Raw genomic sequence first — 26,765 nt, 5'->3', positions numbered from 1 at the left:
GAAAAATATTCTTTAAAAAAATTTTTTTTGTTAAGATTATATGTCTCCTCCTCCTTTACTTCACACTAGTTGTTCTCAACCAGCAGTGATTTACCCCCAGTCTCCAGGGAATATCTAGTGATGTCTGGAGACATTTTTTGGTTGTCATGACTGGAAGGGAGTTGTTACTGACATCTAGTGGGTGGAGGCCAGGGATGCCACTCAACACCCTCCAACGCACAGGACGGGCCCTCACAGCAAAGAATTCTCCAGCCCACCAAGTAACTAGTGTTGAGGGTAAGAAACCCTGCTTTACACGACTAACTACACCCAGCAATACCGGGGCTGAGACTAGGAAACAGCATGGACTTGACTGTCGTGTGCAGTTAATCAATCACATGGATGTGTTAACGTGTGTATTTGCCGAAGCACCACACACACTAGCTAAGACACGAAGCTAAGAATCTTATGCTTTTATTCTCCCAACCCTCCCCCCCCCTTAGCCAATAGTCCAAAGAACGTGCCCAAGTAAGAAAAGTTTTAACATTTTTCAATTAATTAATTTATTTATTTATTTATTTCAGAGACAGAGGGAGAGTCAGAGAGAGGGATAGATAGGGACAGATAGACAGGAACGGAAAGAGATGAGAAGCATCAATCATCAGTTTTTCGTTGCAACACCTTAGTTATTCATTGATTGCTTTCTCATATGTGCCTTGACCATAGGCCTTCAGCAGACCGAGTAACCCCTTGCTCGCGACCTTGGGTCCAAGCTGGTGAGCTTTTTGCTCATACCAGATGAGCCCGCGCTCAAGGTGGCGACCTTGGGGTCTCGAACCTGGGTCCTTCCACATCCCAGTCCGACACTCTATCCACTGCACCACCGCCTGATCAGGCTTCAATTAATTTTTAACATTCCGGTGCCACCTAATAATTATATACAATAACTAAACTTATTGAGATTACTGTGGGCCAGGCATTATGTCAAGTTTTCTACATGCAGCTTTACAATATGAACACTATAATTCCCATTTTCGGGGGTGAGAACACTGAGACTTTCAGAGATTAAGTAATGTGCCAAAGGCCAACAGCTGGCAAGTATCCAGGTCAAGAGTTAAACCAGCCTGACTAGTGGTGGTGTGGTGGATAGAGCATTGACCTGGGACACTGTGGTCCCAGGTTCAAAACCCCGAGGTCACTGGCTTGAGAGCAGGTGCATTTGGCTTGAGCCCAACGGTTGCTGGTTTGCTGGCTTGAACCTAAAAGTCACTGGCTTGAAGCCCAAGGTTGCTTGCTTGAGCAGGGGTCATTGCCTCAGTTGGAAGCCTCTGGTCAAGGCATGTATGAGAAGCAATCAATGAACAACTGAAGTGACACCACTACGAGTTGATGCTTCTCATCTCTCTCCCTTCCCGTCTTTCTTTCGCTGTCTCTGTCTCCCTCACAACAACAAAAAAAGAGTTGAATCAGATATGAATCTCCAAAGCTCTTGCTTCATGCTTTTAACCATCCTACCACCTGCAGAAGGGAGGGTAGAGAAGGTAGTTAAGCAGCTGTGAGAGGTACTATTTGAAGGCCCACACTTCAGGGGAAAAATTCCTGACATTCAATACAATATGAGCATTTTAATGGAATCCATATAAAATTAGCCAAAGCTGTAAGACCAACTGAATATTAAATACTGTATTTCAAGGAACATATCTCAACCTACGGTAAATGGTTCTTCACTGAAGATGGTGCTGTCCGGGGTGGGGGGTTGTGTTTGGAACCGTGAAGATGTTTTTGTATTGAAGGTTGTCACAGTTATGGCCAGGGGAGCATTTGGGGAACGAGGGGACAAGGTGCTAACCCTTCAGCAGCGTGACGGTCCCTGACAATAGAGCCCACTTGCGTAAGGAAGGTTTTCTACACGTTGGCTGGACATTTGGAAGTATTGAAAAGGCATCGCCAATAGTACCGCCCGCTCGTGAGGGAGCTGCCCAGGAGACAGCTCCTGGGAGGCGGCCTCACCTTCAGGTGGTAAATGTGCTCCTCGGTGTCCAGATCTATGCACTTTGAGGACTTCTTCACAGACATCACCGAGAGCCCGACATCGATGCAGCCGTGCAGCTTCTCTCTCTCGATCTGCGGAGGCACGAGCAGGCCACTTGAGAACGTGCGTGCAAGTGGCAGTAACATCCCTGTCACACCTTCCCTCCACCCTCGCCCGCCTCGTCCACGACCAGTAAGAACGACGGCTCACCACGCCCTTCCTGTGAGCCAGTACAGGGTGCCAAGTGCCACACCTGCGTTGCCTTATTTACTCTGCAAGTGGTTGTGCGACAAGCGGCTTACACAGCCGGTGAGTGAGGACACCAGGTGAGCCAGCAGCAGCTGCACCCTTACCGGCCTCGCCTCCAGAGACTTGGTTCCCAGTGTCTACAGCCCTGGGGGAGTGAGTTGAGGGGAGGAGCAGGGGCAGAGAGCTACGACAGGCCACTGTGGGCCCGACATCATGCCGGACACGGCTGAGCAGGAATGAGAGGGGAGGGACGAGAGGATGGGAGAAGTGCTGATTGAGAGAAGGGCCCCTATGAGGGTGGAACCAACAGTCACTCCAAGCCCTCATGGCCGGGCGTCGGCTCAGTGTTAACAACACAGGGAACCTCACGTCACCTTCACCAAGGGCTCTCCACCGAACCCCTCGGTCACTGCAGCAGCGTGAGTGACACTGACACTTGTCCTGTGTGTTGTTCCTGTTACCTCACTGCAAAACTGTTTTCTCCCACATGGAGACCTATGGCCAGAAGAGACCCGTGGACACACAGCAGGGTGTTGAGAGGATCCCCACCTCCACTCAGCGGGTGAACTGGGCCCACCTAGAACCCAGAGCTGGGACGGTGGGGAGCAGCGACTTCTGTTCCATGTGAGGGAATTAGTACCCCTCCGTGGTCCCCTCATTCAGAGAAACGGAACCCACCACATGTGCACAATCTCACCCATGAGCTGATGATAAACAGCCCTTCAGAATTCTTAAATCAATGCAGAGACTTACATCGGTTTGGCTCTTGGCATATTTCAAGATTCCTTTGTCCAGATAGAAGAATCTCTGTGGGAAAGAAAAGTATAATTCAGGAATACGTTCCATTTAAACGCCCGTTCTACCCTTGTGTGATTTTCAACGTTCAATTGACTCAGTGCGTGAGGACCGAGCGCCGTGGTCTGGGTGCGAACGGGGAGGCCAGGGCCAGCGTCTCACCTTGTGCCAGCCTTTCAGTGGCCATTTCCGCTTTTTCAGCAAAAATCCTTTCTGAACCGGGGGCTCCTGGGTGTAATTCATCTCTCCTCTCAGCCCTTCCACCACCTCCCAGCTGTCCTGTTCCAACGAGAGAGTTCATGCGAAATAGCTGTATTTAAAAATAATAATGACATTAGGAAGCACTAATGCTATCAGTACGTCTATCCGAGCCGGTGAGCCTGGCTGGGTTTGTCGGAGAGAAGAAATTCAAAGTGAATGTTTATACCATTCCTGGCTTTTATCGACTTGATGCTATAATTTGATGGCATGAAGTTTGATTTTTTTTCCTCCCAAAATGCTCTCTCTTAGAAGGGAATGTTTCTCTTTCTTCTGGGGCTTCAGCCTCGGCAACCACAGCTAAGGGTAAAGATGTCACTGTTAAGTTCTACTGTTTTGAAAATTTTATAATTGGTGAGAGAGAGAGAGAGAGAGGAAGAGACAAGCACTGAGTAGCTGCTCCCCTGGTTGACTCTGGCATGTGCCCCAACCAGGGTCAAACCCGTGACCTTGGCATGTAAGGACAACACTCCAACCAAGCCACCGGCCAGGGTAAGTTCTATTCTTGTTCCCTTTGACATTAACACACAGCTACTGTTTACTCACTGCTAGACCTCAGTCCAAATTTTAACCAAAAGCTACAGACATGAGGATGGGAGCGGGGATGAGGTAGGAATATGGGAAGGCTGGCTTGAGAACTGGCTGAAAAGTATAAGGCTGGAAGCAAGTTGGTAAGCATGACAACGCGGTCAAAACAATGATTAATTGCAGGCTAATACCTTCAAATCTTAGGTATTTAAATATTGAAACTTCTGAAGCATTAAAAAGGTGCTTTTGCAACAAGTATTTTCATCATCTTTTCAAGAAATTTTGTTCCCTTCCCCCTTTCTTTTGTTTTAAAAACTTTTATTTTGTTGTTGGCCAATTATTGCTCTACCAAGCTGTTTTGCAATTTTGAAGACGTACAGTGTTACAATTAATCTTCCACGGTTGCCTATTTAGGTTATTTCAACAAACTGAAGAAGAATTTTAAAAAGGAATGTAAAAGAAAAATACTAAAAATTCTGAAGGTTTATTTTTAAATGCTTGACAACACATAAATCATTGAAAAATCACCCCAAAATAGACCAAACTTGGCAATACTTCAGTGGCTAAAATAATGGAATTTTTGGTGATTATTGTTACATTTTTATTGGGATATAATATACACAAAATACACAAATCTTAAAGAGTACAACTCAATGAATTTATATACTTATACCCTCAGTAACTTACATCGGATCAGAGAGAAAACACTTCAAACACAGAGTAATTTAAGTTTTGACAAACATACCTGCTATTCAGATATTATTATCATGTAATGCATAGATAAGTTCAAGGCATACAGTGTGACTGATGACTTAACTATACCTCCCTTCCCTCAGGTAATTACCACTTTCCCTATTGGTAGTGATAACATTCAAGATCTACTTTTCTTAACAACTTTCAAATATGAAATACTGAACTGTAAACGACAGCCACCATGCTGTGCATCAGATGCTTAGAACTTTACAGCTGGGAGTTGGTACCATTTGACCAACATCTCCGCAACCTCTGTCCCTGACCCCTGCCTGACAGCTACCATTCTATTCTCTCTTTCTAATAGTTTGGCTTTTCTAGATTCTGCATACAAGTGAGAACATACAGTATTTGTCTTTTTCTATCTGATTTATTTCACTTAGCATAATGTCCTCAACACTCATCCGTGATATCACAAAAGGCAGGATTTCCTTCTTTTTATGGCTGAATAATAATAGTACTCTGTGTGCAAGTGTGTGACTGTCGCATGGTCTTTATCATTCATCCATTAGTGGACACTTCAGCTGTTCCCATGTCTTGGCTATTATGAATAACGCTGCAGTGAACACAGAGGTGCAGATATCTCTTCAAGAGACAAACATGTCCTTTCGGCCAAGATTTCACATTGACAAACTTGCTCTTCGTCAGATCTCCAGCCTAGAGGCCAGCGGTACCGACAGAAGCCGGAGGGCTGGGAGACGGAAGGTAAGTCTGGACCAGCACCAGGGCCCGGAAGCAATTAGACTCAAGTCTCAGAAAACAGACGATCTAATGGAAAGGGCACAGGAAACACAGGGAGTCCCGGGAGCTCTGGCTTGGTTTCCATGTCGTCTTCAAATTCAGCAGATGAGAAACATCTGGTAACAAGAACACTTACTTTCCCGCTTTAGCACAGAACTCCATATAGAACGATTCCGGACAGATCTGCCTTATATGTGACTGCACGTCCCTGTGAATGCAGTCACAGGTGCAATGCAGAGTTTTAAAATATGGCGGCGGTCCTGTAGGATCTGGGATTGTAAAAGGGAATACTTTGGTGGGGAAAAAAGCAAAACTGTAATTCAGCACTTAAACTAGAGAAACTGTTCAGAAAAACAGTAATGTCAGGTGAGATTTATTCACAATTATTAAAAGCCACTTAATCACACACAGACCATAAATGGGGAACACATGTTAAGTGATGGGAAGCTGCGTACAAAACTTCTCTGCTCAGGCCCTGGCCAGTTGGCTCAGTGGTAGAGTGTCGGCCTGATGTGCAGGAGTCCTGGGTTTGATTCCTGGTCAGGGCACACAGGAGAAGCGCCCATCTGCTTCTTCACCCCTCCCCCTCTCCTTCCTCTCTGTCTCTCTCTTCCTCTCCCGCAGCCAAGGCTCCATTGGAGCAAAAGTTGACCTGGGCACTGAGGATGGCACCATGGCCTCTACCTCAGGTGCTAGAATGGCCCTGGTTGCAACAGAGCAATGCCCCAGATAGGCAGAGCATCGCCCCCTGGTGGGCGTGCCGGGTGGATCCCGGTCGGGCGCATGCGGGAGTCTGTCTGACTGCCTCCCCGTTTCCAACTTCAGAAAAATACAAAAAACCAAAAAACTTCTCTGCTCACATTTACTTTTCAGCTCAGAAACCTGCTCCTTAAAATGTAAAGTGCCTCACCTGTTAAAATGTTAAAATATCTTAAAGGTCATGAAGTTAAAAATTCCATTTCCTCCAGGACGTCTTCTTTGGAGAAAATACGATTTCATCCCTAGAAATATCACTGTTTTATTTTACCTTTCTAAAAGGTAACCACTTACTCGTGACAAAACAGTGAGGTTTGATCCTCCCTACTGGACACTTAGACTTCATGAAAGTTTCACCTGTCTGGTTGACCTCTGACCTCCTCACAATGCCTACCCTGCCATCCTGGGCCAGGTTTGTATATATCCGATTGGCAAATGAATATTCTTGGTCCTGGAATAAGATTGCAAACAGATTTGTGTTCTTGGAAATATCATAAACTGGCATGCATTTGAACATTTGAAGTGTGCCCAACTATCTTTGGGCCAAATGACTATTTACAAATGGAACGCAGCACAGTCATATTTGTGAAAGCGGGTATGTGTATGTTATCCTTGTTCAATGAAAAGTTAAGGCTAAAAATCTTCCGGAAAGTTCTTCCAGTTCATTAGGATTCCCAAGCAGAAGGTAACAAGCCGAGCGCTAATACTAGATCATCACGTACACCTGCTCAATACACAGCAGATTGTGCAGAACACAGATGCCAAGAGGGATTCGGTGTGAGGCATTCTTCACAAAACGGAAGAAAAAGTGGAATGAGATCATGCCTGCAGTTTAGAGGGAAAGGAGAATTAAATTTCAATAATGTTTCAAGGATTCGTGTTAGGACCCAATTTCATCTGAACTCGAAACATAAGACATTCCTACCAATTAGCCAATGTGGAGGACAAGGCATTAGATAGGGTTTGCTGGCTCTTAAGGTAAATAAAGCCATAAAAAGTTCGTCTTTATTTGTACCAAATATCATTTTTTCCCTTATTTTATCTTCTCCCAGAATGTAAAAGTCTTAACCACAGCCAGACTTAAAGTACTGAGGGAAGGGAAGGCCTTTCAGCCCCTGACTGAGGAACAAGGCCTTTCAGCCAACTCCTTTTCTCGGCCTGCCATTCAAATCCTGCCCCTTCGGACCTCCCTGTCTGTCACAGCCCTAAAGTCACGGGGCTGAGACCCAAGAGCCAACGCCCAGCCAGTGTTCTCGGTGGGGGAGGTACTGCTCCCTCTGAGGCTGTGGAGCTTTGGGAGCACTTCTGGTTGTCACAGTGATGGGAGGGTATCTCTGCCATCTAATGGCTGGGAGCCAGAGATGCTAGATACTAGATATCCTATAAAGACTGTCAATTAAAGCGCAGGAGAATAGTGCCTCAGGAAATACTATCCAGTGAGGTCTGATTGAAACACAACAATGGGAACAATTATCATCTGAAATGATTGGAGCATACTTTCTAGCTCCATGAAAGCAGGAATCTTTGCTGTCTTGCTCACTACTTAATAGTGCATTGTAGATATAAATATCTTGAACAGATTAATGAAGCCATTACAATAGCTAACATTTATTTTTATTTTTAATTTTTATTTTTATTGAGTATGAGGAGGGGAGGCGGCAGTATGCACCCCAATCGGATCCACCTGGCAAGCCTACCAGGGGGCGATGCTCTGCCTATCTGGGGTATTGCTCCATTGCTCAGCAACCAAGCTCTTCTTAATGCCTGAGGCGGAGGCCATGGAGCCATCCTCAGTGCATGGGGCCAACTCGGTCCATTCGAGCCATGGCTACAGGAGGGGAAGAGAGAAAAAGAGAGAAAGAGAGAGAGAGAGAGAGAGAGAAATGAGAGGGGTAGGGGTGGAGAAGCAGATGAGCGCTTCTCCTGTATGCCCTGATCAAACCCAGGACATCCACACACCGGGCCGACACTCGACCACTGAGCCAATAGGCCAGGGCCAATAGCTAACATTTATTAAGCAAGGGTGTGCTAATATCCATAATTACAATATTGCACTTAATCCTTGCATAATCCTGTGATATTGGATTTATCAGTATCTTTATTTTTTGAATTTGGGAACTGAGGAAAAGAAAATCAGATAACTTCCCCCATGCTATAAAGCTGCCAAGTAGGAAAGCCACATGACTGCAAAATCTACATTTCTAATCATTCTGCTCCGTATTATGGCATATTGTATATTCCACTGTAATTTAAATATGTGAATTCTGATGATGAACCAGAAATAAATGTCCCAGGGCAGGGAAAACAGAGGCAGGTAAATTCAGGAAGTGGCCAAGATCCTGAAGTACTCTTAAGGAGCTAGGAACACTGCCCCACAGACAAAGACAAACAGAGTCTGGGGCCCTGCTGAGACCCACCCGGGGTGCCCTAGGGCGGCCGCCACATGGGGGGCAGGAAGCCACCCCTGCGTTTCAGTGCTGCCAAGCCTTTGCTCGTGGGCACTTTTATATCTGAATGTCTGCCCCTTCGACTTCCCAGCTGGGGGATTCTCCTTCAGGCCCAAAGTTCCTGTTCGGACAGAAATTGTCTCCCTCCTCAGCACCTACACGAACCTCACTTGCACTGTCTGTCTCACAATCTAGAATGTGGGTTCCATAAGAACAGGGACTGGATATTGTTTATTATAGTCTCACTACTGGGGACATAGGGGTCTTAAATAAATACTTTGAGTCTTAGGAGCAAGGGAGGTTATAAAAAAGACCCCACGCCTGACCAGGTGGTGGTGCAGTGGATAGAGCGTCAGACTGGGATGCGGAGGACCCAGGTTCGAGACCCCGAGGTCCACCAGCTTCAGCGCAGGCTCATCTGGTTTGAGTAAAGCTCACCAGCTTGAGCCCAAGGTCGCTGGCTCAAGCAAGGGGTTACTCGGTCTGCTGAAGGCCCATGGCCAAGGCACATATGAGAAAGCAATCACTGAACAACTAAGGTGTTGCAACGCGCAACGAAAAACTAATGATTGATGCTTCTCATCTCTCCATTCCTGTCTGTCTGTCCCCGTCTATCCCTCTCTCTGGCTGGCTCTCTGTCTCTGTAAAAAAAAAAAAAAAAAAAAAAGGATCCCACAAGGCCCTTGGGTGAAGGGCTTTTAAAACTGCTGGACTGGGCCCTGGCCGGTTGGCTCAGTGGTAGAGCGTCGGCCTGGCGTGCAGAAGTCCCGGGTTCGATTCCCGGCCAGGGCACACAGGAGAAGCGCCCATCTGCTTCTCCACCACCCCCCCTCCTTCCTCTCTGTCTCTCTCTTCCCCTCCCGCAGCCAAGGCTCCATTGGAGCAAAAGATGGCCCGGGCGCTGGGGATGGCTCCTTGGCCTCTGCCCCAGGCGCTAGAGTGGCTCTGGTCACAACAGAGCGACGCCCCGGAGGGGCAGAGCATCGCCCCCTGGTGGGCAGAGCGTCGCCCCCTGGTGGGCCTGCCGGTGGATCCCGGTCGGGCGCATGCGGGAGTCTGTCTGACTGTCTCTCCCCGTTTCCAGCTTCAGAAAAATAAAAAAAATTAAAAAATAAAATAAAAAATAAAATTGCTGGACTGGGATGAGTGGGTCTCAGGACAGATAAGAGCAGGTGTCAGTTTCTTGGGCTAAAAGGGCTGGTGTCGGGAGTGGCTCCGCCTGCTTGTCACACACCCAGTCACCCAGAGTAGGACAGGCACCCGGCGCTGAGGTGCACGGTGCAGCGCGGACTTGGGCCCCAGGGAGACCCAGGCCCTGCTGACAGGCCAACTGGCTGCACTGACGTCCCTCCCTGCAGGTGCTGGGCTTAAAGCGCACCACGAATCGCAGGTGACAAAGATGACGGGGTGTGGGGGAAGTGGCTTCTTAAGGCTTTTGCTTGAGTCTAACTGAAGACAGTCTGGCACTGTCATCCGGCATTAAATTCAGTCTGTTCTACTGAACGTCTAAAGAGCGCCAAATATAGAACGCGACTCTGTGGTTGGAAAGGCAGCTGAGCATCTCTGCACGCTCAGGCGCTGGCGGAGGTCACCGCCGCAGTGCCGAGTGCGCGGGTGGGAGGCGTTTCCCCGGCGCAGCGGCGCCCACAGCACGCACCCCCCATGCGCGGTCCAGACGCCGGATCCTCAGCCAGCACCCTGGCGGCGGTGGCAGAACTGTCATTCTCTTTTGCAGACGAAGAGTGTGATGGAAGGAAGTTCTGTGGCTGCCTCTATCTGCCATGACTCAGATTGCGTGTCGTTCTGTTCAGTTCTTTAGTCTGCTTTCCGGGATTTTCAAAATCCCAAAGCCAGACCCAGCATTAAATCACGTGGAGCATAATTTAACGTGTTTGTAATGATGAAAGGCGTTTGTGATCTTCTAAAGCTTTAACTTCTGTCAGACCCATTCTGTACTTCTACTTCAATTACTGAGATTTGCAGCTGCTGCTTCCTGGCAACTGTTTCTCCCTCGGAGAAGATTGTGTGAACAGTAGCACGGCGCCGGCCAGTAAGGGAGCAAAGGGGTTGGGGGTGGGGGGGGGGGTGCACGCGATCAAACGCAGTGCTTCTCGTCCTGCCGTGTGCATGTGACTGCAGAAGGCCTTGTCAAAATGCAGATGTCAGTTCAGTGGGTCTGGGGCGAGGTCTCGTTTCTCCACTTGCACAGGGGAGGCCACCCCAGCTGCTGGACCACTCTGTTTTAAGATTAGGATTTGATTCGACAGACTCTGAGGGCCAAGCCAGGATTAACGGGTGGGAACTATAAGGATTAATGGGTGGGAACTTTCAGGTCTGCATGAAGGATGGACTGTCTGATTATCCAATAATTAGCACTATGAAAATGACAAGCATGACATGGCCGGTTTATGAAAGAGCAAGTTCCCTGGTCACTGGAGAGCTCCGTCAGAGGTACCTGCAGAGGGGATCCCTAGACTGGAAAGGAGGTCAGAATAAATGAGCTGTGAGATCCCGTCCAAATCTTACATATCATAATCACACATTGTAGTAAGTGAGCATAAAGCCTCAGCTATGCAGGATGAGTAAGCTCCAGAGGTCGGCTGCACAACACAGGCCACCAGTTAACGATACTGCACTGTGCACGGTTTTCTTTTTAATTTTGAGAGAGAGAGAGAGAGAGAAAATGAGAATCATCAGCTCATAGTTGTGGCACCTTAGTTGTTCACTGAACTTTTCGTCCGTGCCTTGACTAGGGCCGTGTCAGTATCCCCTTGCTCAAGCCAGTAACCCTGGGCTTTTCATGCCAGTGACCTTTGGGCTCAAGCCGGCAAGTTCTGGGACTGTGTGGATGATACCCCCTCAAGTCAGAGACCCCCGTGCTGACGAGCCTGTGCTCTGAGCTAGTGACCCCGGGGTTTTGAGCCTGCGACCTCAGCGTCCCGGGCTGACGCTCTATCCACTGCGCCACCACCACAGGTCAGGCACTGTACTGTGCAGTTAAAGATTTATTAAGATGATGCAGCTCACGTTATGTGTTTTTACCATAATGAGTAAAATGAAACAGTAGCTGGTAAAGTCGCCTAAAAAATATAGTAGCATTAAAAAAGGAAGGCTGAGTGGTGAGGAACCCACTCGGATTCTCGAGGCCATGCCACCGTCCTTCCTCTCCCTTCACGCACCGACCCACTCCAGGGCGAGGAGGGGAACAGACAGGATGCAGGCCTCAAAATGTTTTAAATCTTAATGACCTGCACAGTCATGGACCAAAAACACTGGCGCCCTAATTAAGTAGATAATGGGGGAATACACGCTTGTCTTTGGGGCGAGCCCTTGAGAAAGCACAGGTGGTGAGAGGAAGGAGAGTCCCCGGCAGCAGCTGATTCTGACAGCGGGGAGAGAAAATCCCGGTGAGCTGTCGGCTGTCTCTACCTGAGGTCATGCCCATCTTGGGTTTGCAGAGACACATGCTTTCCAATTGTGTTGACTATAGATAGATTTATAATCAAAATAGTATTAGTAAAAAACTGTAATGCACACATAATTGTTTCTACCCTGTTGATCACTCACTTAGCATCTATGACTGTAATTATACTGGAACTTTTTTAGGATTCTCAAATAGATATTTGTTAAATATCCCCCTAATTTGTGTGCAACTCCTTCTACACTATCTATGTGAACAGCGTCTTTTACGTGGTTTTCCGTTCATAATGCTCTGTGCTGTAAACAAGGGCCTCTTAAGAGCTGTAGCTACTATTTTTTTTTTTTTTTTGTATTTTTCTGAAGCTGGAAACGGGGAGAGACAGTCAGATAGACTCCCGCATGTGCCCGACCGGGATCCACCCGGCACGCCCACCAGGGGCGACGCTATGCCCCTCCTGGGCGTCGCTCTACCGCGACCAGAGCCACTCCAGTGCCTGGGGCAGAGGCCAAGGAGCCATCCCCAGCGCCCGGGCCATCCCTGCTCCAATGGAGCCCTGGCTGCGGGAGGGGAAGAGAGAGACAGAGAGGAAGGAGGGGGGGGTGGAGAAGCAAATAGGCACCTCTCCTATGTGCCCTGGCCGGGAATCGAACCCGGGTCTCCCGCACGCCAGGCCGATGCTCTACCACTGAGCCAACCGGCCAGGGCCTGTAGCTACTATTGAAGATGGAGACACCCACCCCATAGCAGCATTCTGCACTGGCCATGCAGCCCATGAAGGTGGCAGTAGAATTTTTTCTAGTTGCTATTGTGGTAGCGATGATAGTAATACCAGTAACAACTACTATTTGCTTACAATGCCTTCTGTGTGCCTTGCAAGGATTCTATAATGAAGGTATTTTTATCCTCACTTTACAGATGAGGGAAATGAAGGTCCAAAATCATTTGCCTGAGATCACAAACTATTAAGTGGTGGGCCCATTTGTGGGCGGAAGAGCCCACACAGAACCTCTCTGCTCAGTGTCCACTCTGCACACGACCACTGACAAGTACATTAGACTCCACCCAAGGCTCCCTAGTCCCCAGCCAGTCCAGCGCTCGCCCCCAGCACTGCCCTGCCACGAGCAGAGTGAGTCCGACCTCGGCAGTCCCGCACTTCAGCCAATGATGACAGGATAATTCTGTCCACCTGAGGGGCTCAACAGTTTCTTCTGCCCCCCCCCCCTTTTAGGATATACTGTTAGATTTGTTTTCCTCTATGAGGTCATAAAATATTTCTTCATTTTTTTCTTTTTATTTATTTATTATTACATTTATTAGGGTGGCACTGGTTAGTAAAATTATATGGGTTTCAGGTGCACAGTTCTGTAACACAGCATCTGTATAATGCTTTGTGTGCTCACCACCCAAACTCTAGTTGGTCTCCTTCCGTCACCCTATACTTGACCCCTTTCACCCTTTACGACCTCTCATCCCCCTTTCCCTCTGGCAACCACCATACGGTTGTCTGTGTTTGTTTTTCTTGTTTCTTCATTTGTTGCCCTCAGGTTTACATCCCACATACGTTTGAAATTGTATGGTTCTTGACTCTTTCTGTTTGACTTCCTTTGCTTGGCATGATTTTCTCAAGATCCATCCATGCTGTCGCAAATGGCAGTATTTCATCTTTTTCTCTTTTAAACTTCAGTTTGAAAGAGAATGTAGAAATCACCCTCCCAGCTCTTCCATTTAGAGCTGAAGAATCTAAGCTAAATAAGTGATGTGTGTAGGGCCACGGAAATAAGTGAAAGGGCGTTGGAGGACCAGGACCCAGTCTTCTGACTCCAACTCAGCATCCGTTCCACCACTCCTTTCCAGAAGTTCCCTTGTCTCCACAGTGGCAGACAGGCTGTGGAGGAGATCCTGGGTGAACTCACCACACGTGGGCGCGAACCGCGTGATGACAAAGGAAATCTCCAATACAGACTCCTATAGAAATGGGGCTGTTTAGAGGTGTGAATGGAGGGGGAAGGGGGGGCTTTTGCTCTTTGTTTTATACCTTCCAGCACTGTTTGCATATCTTCTCTTTAGTATTTTTTAAGAAAATCAGATTTCTTTGACATATCATAGAGCGAGCACTGGAGAGAATCACAGACTCCGTATTCATACAGCACTGCAGTCACAGGGCCTTCACGACTCATCGGGAAATCCCCTTCGCTGCTGCACTGCACTAGCTGATAACGGTCTCCGGTCTCTTTGAGCGTGCTCGCTCGAGCTATTTCTTCGGAGCTAATTGAAAGGTGCAATCAAAGTAGAGGCACCTTCTGACTAATTAATGCATTCGTGATTTAAAAGTCATAGCAATAGATGGCAGAAGTTTAGCATAATAAATTTCTTTATCCTTGACCCAAATCATCAGTGACTTTTTTTGAACAGTATTATATAAGAAATACTAGTTCTCATAATGAGAACCTAGCCACAGGTTCATATCATATCTTGGAGTGCCTTATTGGACACGAAGGAATGACTTTTGTGTTAAGTGGGTTATATTCGAGTTCACAACTGAGCTTCTACCTAATAAGGTAATGTCTACTCAAAGGTCTAAGGCTTGGTTAAGCACCAGTTACTGGAGACGCAACAATGTCAAACCAAATGCTAGCCTCCAGGAAGTTAACATACATTAAAAAAGAAAGAGACGCCAACCACAATAATGAAAACTTCTAAATATAGAACAAAGACTCGGCCCTGGCCAGTTGGCTCAGCGGTAGAGCGCTGGCCTGGTGTGCAGGAGTCCCGGGTTCAATTCCCGGCCAGGGCACACAGGAGAAGCGCCCATCTGCTTCTCCACCCCTCCCCCTTTCCTTCCTCTCTCTCTCTTCCCCTCCCACAGCCGAGGCTCCATTGGAGCAAAGATGGCCCAAGTGCTGGGGATGGCTCTGTGGCCTCTGCCTCAGGCGCTAGAATGGCTCTGGATGCAACAGAGCAACGCCCCAGAGGGGCAGAGTATCGCCCCCTGGTGGGCATGCCAGGTGGATCCCGGTCGGGCGCATGCGGGAGTCTGTCTGACTGCCTCCCTGTTTCCAGTTTCGGAAAAATGAAAAAAAAAAAAAAAAAAAAAAAAAAAAAAAAAGAACGAAGACTCAAACAGACCCTCTGCAGGAGTTCTGAGGGAAACACTAGCATCTCGGGCTGGATCCACCCTAGTAGAAGGGCCTGAACTGGGACTTGAAGGAAAACTGACACACAGGGAGAAGCACAGTTTCTGAGTCTACCCTGACAAATTACAGGGCCACACTTGCTCCGGAAGTTTCAGGGGAGAATGTGTTTGTCTTAACTCGAGCTGCTGTAACGATATACCACAGACTGAGTAGAGGCTGGGAAGTCCAAGATCAAGGTGCTGGTAGATTTGGATCCTGGTGAGAACCCACTTCCTGGCCTGTAGACAGCTGCCTGCTGCTCTCTGGGTGTGTCTTTCCTCTCACAAGGGCACTGGGCCCATCAGGAGGACACCACCCTCATGACCTCATCTAAACAAGGCCCTGCCTCTAAACACTAACACCTTGAGGATTAAGGCTTCAACATATAAAGTGGGGTGGCGGGCACACAAACATTCCATCCTTAGTAATAGCATCCCTCCTCTGGTTTCTAGTGGCTGCTGACATTCCTTGGCTTGTAGCCACATCCGTCTAATCTCTGCCTCCTACTTCTCCCCTTCTCCTTCATGTCTATCTTCTCCTCCCTGTGTTTCTTATAAGGACACTGGACATTGAATGTAAGGCTGACCTGGATAATCTAAGATGATCTCCTTATCTCAAGATCCTTAAATTAATTACATCTGCAAAGACCTTTTTTTACCAAATAAGGTAACATTCACAGGTTTCAGGGATTAGGATTCGGACATGTTTTTGGGGTGCGAGGGGGACACCATTCAGCCCATGATTGCTAGGAATGTGACTCCTCTGGAGTGGAAACAGAGGAGGTGGCTTCAGTTGATGCTATTCCGTGCACAGGGGCAACAGGAGGCACAGCTGGACTCGATGGTAGGGGGAAGAGGGCCTTAGAGAGATGTCAGATTGTTCTAGGAAGGTCTTCTGCTTTGCCTCTGTCCTACTCCTCACACTGCCCTCTCACAGCAGCCTAGCCAGAGCCAAGTCTGCTGACTCTGCGTGGTGCCGCGCCCCCTCTCAGCCGGAAGGATGGAGCAGGGAACAGCCACCCCCTGGTACTGTTTGAGGGCCGGGGACTCTGCTTAGGGAAGGTGAATGGTTTATGTGTCCATCATTTACACAGCGCTCTCCAAATGCAAGCTCTCTTCTAGCTAAGCAATTTGCACAACCCCATAAGAAATCAAGGCACAGAGGGGTTAACTAACTTGCCGAAGGTCAAACAGCTTATAAACAGCCCAAAGTTTAAGCTCAGCCATCTGGCTCCCGAGCAAGTTACGACTTGTTGCCTTTCATCTTCTGTGACCATCAAAGAACAATGTGACAAATTATGACATTCCCAAGTCCCTCCTCCTTGACTGGTCTTTATCGTGGTGTTTAAAGGGCAGCTGGTAAATCTTGGTATCTCTGAAGACATGAAGAATGAAAATAAATAAATGGGACTAAGTATTTCCCATACCCAGACAACTTAAATTATACACAACTGAACATTATAGCTTTCACTCACTTTTCTCTTCTTGGCAAATTCTCTCCTCTCCCGTTCAACTCTTGTGTCTTATGGTTCTGGGGTTCCCTGGAGTGCTACATAATCTAATAGCCAGCATTAATGAACTCTCATTGATGACCCTGGGAGGCTCAAAGGCCACCATAGATTAGCCCAGGGGCAGGAGGGTGATAAGAACAAATTGTGTAACTGTATGGAGACTTATCTAGCAATAGACTTTCCATTTTAAATCCCCTATAATCATGAACCAAGCACTTGTCAATTATTTTAGCAGGATTCACTTTCTGATTTCTTATATAGCAAATGCTAGCAACACAGAGGACACCCCCCGCCAAAAAAAAAAAAAAAAAAAAAGATGGGGGCGTGCTCTCTTTACAGCTCACTGTCCTCCCAATCAGAGCTGACCGCTGATTGGTAGTGGTGGTCTGCTTGGCTGTCCTGCCCTTCATAGCTTCATTTTTTTAATAATAGATTCTCAATAGACATTGGTGGAAGAAATCAAGTTTAGGGCATATAGGATTCTTTCAGTAAAAATAGAACCTATTCATTCATCTTCAACTCAGTCTGGCTTCTCAAATGTGTTACTTTGAAAATTCCAGGAAAGAAACAAAATGGGGGCAGTGGGAAAAAGTCAACAGGAAACTGCAATTACTCATATTTTACAGGTTTTGAAATAGCACTTGCCTCTCCCACTTAGCTACCCCTTAACCGACTACATGTGTCTCCAGAGCTTTGTGAATAGTAATTGTCTACCTAGCAACTGCTCGCTTCCTCCTTCATTAAGTTAATCCACACTTACCAAATGTCTACCATCTGCTAGCCTAGGTACTTCATATTTATTATTTCACTTAGTTCTCAAAAGGAAGCTCAATTATCTAAATTTCACAAGTGACAAACTGAGATTCAGAGGTTTTATATAACACAGCAAGGTCGCCCAGCTAGCAATGAGCAGAGCCAGCGGGAAGGCAGGGCAGTACTAATAAAGGCTGTCTCCACTTCTCCACAGTTTCCAACAGAGCACCTCGTTCAGAGGCCACACGTACCCAAAGTATTTAGGAATTACATCACCATTTGCCAGAAGAGACTCAATGGAGAGGCCTTCGTTCATTTTTTTTTTTTTTTTGTATTTTTCCAAAGCTGGAAAAGGGGAGAGACAGTCAGACAGACTCCCGCATGCGCCAGACCAGGATCCACCCGGCACGCCCACCAGGGGGCGACACTCTGCCCACCAGGGGGCGATGCTCTGCCCCTCCAAGGCGTCGCTCTGTTGCAACCAGAGCCACTCCAGCACCTGGGGCAGAGGCCAAGGAGCCATCCCCAGCGCCCGGGCCATCTCTGCTCCAATGGAGCCTCGCTGAGGGAGGGGAAGAGAGAGACAGAGAGGAAGGAGAGGGGGAGGGGTGGAGAAGCAGATGGGCGCTTCTCCTGTGTGCCCTGGCTGGGAATCGAACCCGGGACCCCTTGCACGCCAGGCCGACGCTCTACCACTGAGCCAACCGGCCAGGGTCCTTCGTTCATTTTTTTAAGATCCTCCCAGTGTGCCTGTCACTGGAGGAAGGGAGCTGAGAAATGTGTAGGTTTCTTGTTCCCGTTCCACATGTGTTCCTGCCCATTCATTCTAACCTGCCCTAAGCGAGGGACACTTGCTGCTGGCGGTCATTACATTCAGTCCACTGATTTACATCTGCCATGTGCTAGGAAAGCTAAAAAGATGTATAAGTGGGACCCAGGACTCAAAGAGCCATATATACTCTTTCAACCAATGAATAAATCAAAGAAAATGATCCACCGGGGAGACAGAAGGGCAGTGTGAAGCATGCCATTAGCCAAGCTCAAGGCTCCCAAACGGAACATTTGTGAGGGCTTCTCTCACATCCCGTCTGGGGGCCTGGCAGAACTGGCGGACCTTCCTCCTCTGTTCCTGTCCTCTCGTGAACGGACTGTAACCAGCCTTTCAGGCCCAGCCCTCAAAGGAAACCACTCGACAATGTCACAGATGACCTCCCCAACCAACAGTCCAGCTCGGGCTGCATTTTATTTGACCAGTCAGCAGCCGTTCAAAAGTAAATTAATTAAAGTGCTGTAATCCATACTGACCGCATGTACCTTGAAAATGGCCTGCAGTGAATACATATTACTTTTATTAAAAAAATCATCTTTACAGTGTTAAAGCAATCAATGAAGATTCTTCTGAAGAAAAATCACAAAATTCAAGAGGCCAGAACAACTTCATATGAATCAGTCCAGCCAGAGGGATAGCTGGGCCGAAGCACAGATCAACCTAGAACACCACAAATACAAGCGTATGATTAAGACAGTCAGAGGACCCACAGCGCATTTCTGTGTAAGCTGACTTCCCTCACTGGGGATCTCCAGCAAGGAGCATAGATTCCTGCCCGGTAACGGCACTAGATCTGAAGGATGGTTACTTCAGAGAGATCCATTTCTTCTGCAGGGCATTGGGGCCTTGACACAAGGCCATTTTATGGTAGAGAACTGAGGCAAACTTCACTTGCCTAACATTCCTCCAATAGCAGATCACAGAGACCAGGGCAGAGATCTCTTGATGTCAACCCTCTAATTTCAACTAAAGAGTGACAAATGTGGCCCCTGTGCTGTCACTCACCCTGCCTGTGCACACAAGCCATAGCTAAAAACATGGCACCCGGCCCTGACCGGTTGGCTCAGCGGTAGAGCGTCAGCCTGGCGTGCAGAAGTCCCGGGTTCGATTCCCGGCCAGGGCACATAGGAGAAGCGCCCATTTGCTTCTCCACCCCCCTTCTTCCTCTCTGTCTCTCTCTTCCCCTCCCGCAGCCAAGGCTCCATTGGAGCAAAGATGGCCCGGGCGCTGGGGATGGCTCCTTGGCCTCTGCCCCAGGCGCTGGAGTGGCTCTGGTTGCGGCAGAGCGACGCCCCGGAGGGGCAGAGCATCGCCCCCTGGTGGGCAGAGCGTCGCCCCTGGTGGGCGTGCCGGGTGGATCCCGGTCGGGCGCATGCGGGAGTCTGTCTGACTGTCTCTCCCCGTTTCCAGCTTCAGAAAAATACAAAAAAAAAAAATAATAATAATAATTAAAAAAAATTAAAAACATGGCACCTTTTCCCTCGGCACCCATACTCCACTGTAAAATCCTCTCAACACAGAGCTCCTAGCAGCTGCCGCTGACAGACAGGTGCTGGCCTGGGGGCGGGGCTGGGGGGAGGACATGCATCCCCGAGCCATAGAGGAAAAATGTCTTCACATTGTATAAAGCGACATTACATGCCCATTAGTCGGGGATCCCAAATATAAAAGATGTCCATCTGATGTATGAAGAGGTGAACGACCAACCATTCTAAGTCAGAAAATGCTGAGGCACGAGGAGACACATTTCTCTTATTCTTTATGATGTCACCTCAGGAAAAGCGCTGTGAAAACCAATTTCAAATAACACACCCAATAAAAAATAAGTTTCTGTAGTGTTCAATCCTAGAATTTCACTGCCCTGCCCCAATTCCTATGGTGTTATAAGTTCTGGCTTAAATGAAGCATGATCCCCCCCCCCCCATCCAAGGAGGGCACAACACCAGATACTACTAGGTAAGAAGGGAGGGGCAGGGGGATCGTCAATCTTCACTGGGCTCCAGCCCCAACAGGAGATTCTGGTTAGGGAGAGAATTAAGCACCTGCAAAGCTGACAAAGGGGGTGAGCATATCTACCCTCACAGAAAACGGAACTCCCAGGGAACCACAATGCATCAGTCAAGGACTATTCTTAGTCATTTATTAATCCCAGCAGGAAGTGGTGACTGTTCTGAAAACAGTTCTTCTTCCTAACCTCTCAGGAGAGATCTTGGAAGGTTCCCCAAATGTCAGGCCGGTGGCAAAATCTAATTTGTCTAGAACAGCGATTGTCAACCTTTCCCATCCCGTGGCACACATAAACTAATTACTAAAACTCTGTGGCACATCAAAAATATCTTTTTTTTTGCTGATCTGACAAAAATAAAGTAAGTATAACTTTGATTATAATAGTTGTCATCTAACCTTTTGGCTCCAAAGTGATTTTTTAAAAACTCAGGTGCCTATATTTGCATGTAAGGACTTCTGGTACGAAGAATTAATCCTTCAGACGCAAGCTTATTATGCAACGTGACCAATAAGATGCAACCCTATTATACGCCTATATATTTATGGTTTAAGACCGGCCATTCACACTGAATAGCTATTGCTGTGTTGGCTATTGTCATTTTTTAATTCAACAACTAAGGGAAAAGGTCAGTGCCCCTGACTAAAGAGTCAGGTATTGCAAGTTTAAAAAATTATTGTGGCACACCGCTTGAAAATCGCTGTTCTAGAATCCTAGGTTCTAATGACAAGAGGCAGTACTGTGAGGTGGCAAGCCCACTGTCCCAGGGAGTGTCCCAATGGAGAGACCCGTGATGGCACGTCATAAGCAAGTGGACATGCCTGAGGCATGAGGTTGCTGGATCGTTGCTTCCAAGTCTGGAACCAAGACCTCTGGGCCAATCCTAAGGCCGGCGCTTCCCCTGGGGAATCGGGAAAGCCAACAGAGCCAGCAGATGCAGAAAAGGCGGGGAGCCCACTTCATCCAGAGACACGCACAGTCCACTCGCTCTCCTTAACTGATGGTGGAAGAATCACAGTGATTACTGTGCACTTACTGCCACTGAACTAAAACCAGCAAATTCCACCTAAAGGGATTTATTAGAAAGGAAACAAACAAAAAAGAAAAGAAAAGGAAAGAAAAGAAAAGAAAAAAGAAACCCATCTAATTAGCTGACAGTTATTTAGGAGTTAATGATTTGGTCCTTTGTTTCACTTCTTTCTTCTTCCTACTTAATTCCTTTGACCGCTTCTCTGTTGACGGGCTTCCCTCACCCATTACAGAAGCCAAAGTTCCCGCCGGGCGACCTGGGGCTGGAAGTTTCATAAAAGGTTTGGTAAAGGGAAGGAAGGGCGGATGGGGGCGAGTGGGGGGGGGGGGGGAGGATATTATAATGACTGTAAAAGTGACTTTTTTGTTTGTTTGTTTGTTTTGGTTAGTAGGGTATAAATGAAACGGGGGGCTCTGGGGTCCAACAGACTGAGCTTTGGTTTCTTGCTCTGCCACTTACTAGCTGTGTGTCCTTAAGAAAATATCTCAGTCACTCTGACTCAGCTTCCTCATGGAGAAAACAGGGATATTAATATCTGTGTTGGAAGACACTCACAAGGCTTGAGTAAAATAATGCGAAGAGCCAGATACAGTTCTTTCCCTCTGGTAGGCACTCAAGTTGCATTACTAAAATCATCTAAAATGTACTCTTCTCATATAATTAAGATATGACTGGAAGGAAATGCTCCCACGCTGAGAAGTAGGAGTTCCCAAAGTGAATACGCACACTTGCTTATTTAAATCTGCAAACATCCTGATTTAAATCTGCATCTTAAGATCTGCATCAGTTAAAACTTTTACCTGCCGGCTTCCCTGCTTGGAGGAGCAGCTACTTGTGCTCCTTGAAGGGGAGACCAGTTTTTGGGACACCCCAAGGTTCTTCTCATCACTCATCATGAGCAGCTGGTTGCGTGGCCTCGATGCAGTCAGAATGCCATCAGAAGACAGCGGAGCAGAGAGAACGGAAGTCTCAAATAGGCAGGTGGCTCAGCTCTCATCCAACACGTTTTGAAAGCATTTTGGATGACCCAGAGGAAATCCCTGAAATCAAAAGAAAAAAAAAATTAGCCAGAAGGTCAGAGGCATCAGGCATTATCTATAATTAGCCATCGGTTGTCGGTAAGTGGCTTGTCCATAGGACAGATTGCAGAGCCACGAGGCAGTGACACCAGGGGCTGTGAAGGAAAGGGCAGTTTACACCTCCCTCTTATTAGAAATTACGTGTAGGTGGCTTTCTATGTTGATTTGCAGAAAGACAGGCTTAGAACACTGTGCAGTAAAAAAGGGTGAGCTCAGGAACATATAAAATCAACACTACAAAACCATCCCAAACCACAAGATACCACCTCATACCACTATCATTGCTATTATGAATTTAAGAAAAGAAAAAAAAACTCCCACAAAATAACAAGTTTTAAAAGAATTTCGGCCTGGCCTGTGGTGGCACAGTGGATAGAATGTCGACCTGGAATGCTGAGGTTGCCCGTTCGAAACCCTGGGCTTGCCTGGTTTCCTGGCACTTACTACAAGCAATCAACCAACAAATAAAGTGAAACAACTATGAGTTGATACTTCCCATTCTACCCCCCATCCTCTGTAAAATCAATAAATAAAAATCTCTCTCTCTTTTTTTCAGTGAAAGGAGGGGAGATGGAGACAGATTCCCACATGAGCCTGACCGAGATTCACCCAGCAAGCCCACCGGGGGTGATGCTCTGAGCATCTGGGGCATTGCTCCGTTATAACCAGTGTCATTTTTTAGCACTTGAGGTGGAGGACATGGAGCCATCCTCAGCACTTGGGGCCAACTCACTTCAGTTGAGCCATGGCTGCAGGAGGGGAAGAGAAGAGAGAGAAAGAGAGAGAGAGAGAGAAGTGAGAAGGGGAGGGGTGGAGAAGCCGATGGGTGCTTCTCCTGTGTGCCCTGACCAGGAATCGAACCCGGGACTTCCATATGACAGGCTGATGCTCTACCACTGAGCCAGTCAGCCAGGGCCAATAAATATTTTTTTAAAAGATGCCTGGCGGCCTGACCTGTAGTGGCGCAGTGGATAAAGCGTTGACCTGGAAATGCTGAGGTTGCCGGTTCGAAACCCTGGGCTTGCCTGGTCAAGGCACATATGGGAGTTGATGCTTCCAGCTCCTCCCCCTTCTCTCTCTCTGTCTCTCCCTCTTCTCTCTAAAATGAATAAATAAAAAAAATAAAAATAAAAATAAAAAAGATGCCTGGCCTATAGTGGCACAATGGATAGAGCATCAACCTGGAACTCTGAAGTCACAGGTTCAAAACCCTGGGCTTGTCCAGTCAAAGCACATATGACAAGGAACCAATGAACAACTAAAGTGAAGCAACTATGAGTTGATACTTCTCGCTCCCGCCTACCCTCCTCCTCTCTCTGTAAAATCAATCAATAAAAATAATCTTAAAAAGAAAAACAGAAATTGGAACCCTCAGATATTCCTGTGAGGGATTTAAAATGAACAACCATAGTTGAAAACAGTCTGGCAGTTTTCTTTCAAAAGTTAAATGTGGAATTATCATACGATCCAACAATTTCACTCCTATGTATATACCCAAAAGAACTGAAAACAGGTATTCAAACAAAAAATGTGTACAAGAATGTTCATATAGCAATGCTATTCACAATAGCCAAAGGTAGAAACAACCCAAATGTACATAAACTGAAGAATTGGATAAACTACTTATGGTATATGCTATGGTCTGAATGTTTGTGCCCCCCAAAGTTGAAGTACTAACGCCCAAGGTGATGATATTAGGAGGTGGGGCCTTTGGGAGGTGCTTAGGTCCTGAGGGCAGAGCCCTGCTGAATGGAAAGAATGCCCTTATAAAAGGACCATACAGAGCTCCCTAGCCTCTTCCTCCATGTGAGGACACAATGATAAGTCTGCAACCTGAAGAAGGCCCTCTGACCTTGCTGGTACCCTCATCTTGAACTTTCAGCCTCCAGAACTGTGAGAAATAGATTTCTGTTGCTTCTAAGCCACCCAGCCTGTGGTATTCTGTTACAGCAGTTGGAGGGAATAAGACAAGTATATCTATACAACGGAATATTATTCAGGAATGAAGTACTGATACATTCTATATACTCCTGTGAACCTTAAAAATGTTACCCTAAGTGAAAGGAGCCAGTCACAAAAGGTCACATGTTGTATGTTTCTGTTCCTATAAACCAGCGGTTCTCAACCTGTGGGTCGCAACCCCGGCGGGGATCGAAGGACCAAAACACAGGGGTCGCCTAAAGCCATCGGAAAATACATATTTACTATACAATACATTTTTAAATAAAATATGTATATCCGATGGCTTTAGGCGACCCCTGTGTTTTGGTTCTTTGCCCCCCGCCGGGGTCGCGACCCACAGGTTGAGAATTGCTGCTATAAACTATCCAGAGGAGTCAAATCCATAGAGACCGAAGGCCAATTAGTGGTTGCCAGGTGCTGGGGAAACTGGGGGTTGGGATGTGACTAGTCGATGGCTAGGTGACTTCCTTTCAGGGTGATGGAAATACTCTGGAACTAGACAATGGTGACAGTCGCACAACATTGTGAATATACTAAATGTCACTGAATTACATAATTAAAAATGGTTTAAAAGTGAATTTTATGTCATATGTATTTTACTACAATTTTTAAAAATATTTTTTGGGGAAAATGGGGGTGAGATGGGAGATTTGTTCTACCAAAGGTTTTTGGAAATATCTTCTAAAAAGAACTATTACATGGCGTAACAGAAACCATTGGGAGGAATGGTTTTCCATATCATCCGTCAGTATATTAGTAATAAAAACAATGACCACACATATTGTCTCATTTAACCAACATTCTGGTTGGAGACCATTATCTCTATTTTACAGAGGAGAAAACAAAGAAACTGAGTCTCTGAGAAGGTAGGTAACTAGCCTAGTCACGCAGCTGGTAAGAGACTGAATCTGGGTTAGATCCCAGACCTTCAGCCTGGGCACTGGGAACTGGCATGCCTTGTGGCTGGGCAGGTGATGACAGCTCCTGCCCCCGCACTGGGCTCTAAGGGGACTGAGGAGCTGAACCAGGAAACCTCCGGAGAGAGCGCAGCCTAACCCAGGCTCGAGGAGGGAGTAGCACCCCACTCCCTTCCACGCCCCGTGCCAACCTCTGGGGGAGGGGATCGGCCAGGACAGAGACAGGGCATCCTTAGAGTGTGAGCGGGACTGCCACCTGCCACCACCACAGCTTTTCAGGAGTGAACTGCTACTCTACCCACAGCGCTGAGTGAAGGGTGATTAAGGTGCTCGGTTTGGGCGTCAGAAGGTCAGGGTGTTTTTTGTTTGTTTTGTTTTGTTTTTGTGGGTTTTTTTTAATTTTTATTTATTTTTTTACAGAGACAGAGAGGGAGTCAGAGGGATAGACAAGGACAGACAGACAGGAATGGAGACAGATGAGAAGCATCAATCATTAGTTTTTCATTGCGCGTTGTGACTTTTTAGTTGTTCATTGATTGCTTTCTCATATATGCCTTGACTGCAGGCCTTCAGCAGACCGAGTAACCCCTTGCTTGAGCCAGCGACCCTGGGTCCAAGCTGGTTAGCTTTTGCTCCAACCAGAGGAGCCCGCGCTCAAGCTGGCGACCTCGGGGTCTCGAACCTGGGTGCTTCCGCATCCCAGTCCAACGCTCTATCCACTGCGCCACCGCCTGGTCAGGCTGAAGGTCAGGTTTTTATTTGACATGCTGGTTTTAAATAAATTCTACAACTTTCCCAAGCATGTTAACAATTTAAAAAAAATTTGATATCCATTCTGTTCTTAGTGTTTACATAGTATATTTTAAAAGAAGGGTGTTATATAACTGTCCAGCAACCAGCTAGTTAGATATTGTACCAAACTTTTGGTTAATTATTAAGCACTCAAATATCCTCTGCCTTTCACTAATACTGTACTTAGTTCTTAAAAAAAAAAAAAAAGTTAAAGCCGTAAATTAAAACCCAGAGAATGAAAGAAAATAAAATCTCAGAAAACAAAATCAAGGTACCTGCAGTTATAGCACTTAATTCCCACGCTGCTTTCATAGAAACCTGCCAAGTCTCTGTATCCATTATGCACTGGATCCCCCAATGGACCAGCCTCTTCCAATCTCAGCTCTACTTGCGGGGGCATGACAGAACTGTGTCTGAAGTTAGAAGCAAATGCAAATCTAGTTCACAAGAGCCAAGAGAGGCTGTAAAGACATGTTAATGTTTTATTTAATAACAGTGTTGGTTGGCCCTGGCCGGTTGGCTCAGTGGTAGAGCGTCAGCCTGGCGTGTAGAAGTCCCAGGTTCGATTCCCGGCCAGGGCACACAGGAGAAGTGCCCATCTGCTTCTCCACCCCTCCCCCCTCTCCTTCCTCTCTGTCTCTCTCTTCCCCTCCCGCAGCCAGGGCTCCACTGGAGCAAAGTTGGCCTGGGCGCTGAGGATGGCTCCATGGCCTCTGCCTCAGGCGCTAGAATGGCTCTGGTCGCGACAGAGCATCGCCC

General features: G+C 47.1%; 1 protein-coding gene across 6 annotated transcripts in view; it reads right to left on the bottom strand.

Annotated features, from left to right (window-relative positions):
* The window catches only part of OSBPL3 (oxysterol binding protein like 3), a 195,086-nt gene that overhangs the window by 67,085 nt on the left and 101,236 nt on the right, over positions 1-26,765 (bottom strand). For all 6 annotated transcript variants that reach the window (XM_066354321.1, XM_066354319.1, XM_066354324.1 and 3 more), the window contains 4 exons: positions 22,057-22,296; positions 3,218-3,334; positions 3,014-3,067; positions 1,990-2,103 (listed from right to left, as the gene is read on the bottom strand). In XM_066354321.1, coding sequence (XP_066210418.1) covers positions 1,990-2,103; positions 3,014-3,067; positions 3,218-3,334; positions 22,057-22,152 — 381 coding nt within the window. In that variant the 5' untranslated portion in view covers positions 22,153-22,296. The remainder of the gene's footprint in view (positions 1-1,989; positions 2,104-3,013; positions 3,068-3,217; positions 3,335-22,056; positions 22,297-26,765) is intronic.

This window comes from Saccopteryx leptura, chromosome 12 (assembly GCF_036850995.1).
Source record: "Saccopteryx leptura isolate mSacLep1 chromosome 12, mSacLep1_pri_phased_curated, whole genome shotgun sequence".
Lineage (NCBI taxonomy): Eukaryota > Metazoa > Chordata > Mammalia > Chiroptera > Emballonuridae > Saccopteryx > Saccopteryx leptura.
The sequence above is the reverse complement of the archived record's forward strand: the minus strand, read 5'-3'. Positions and strand labels throughout refer to the sequence as shown.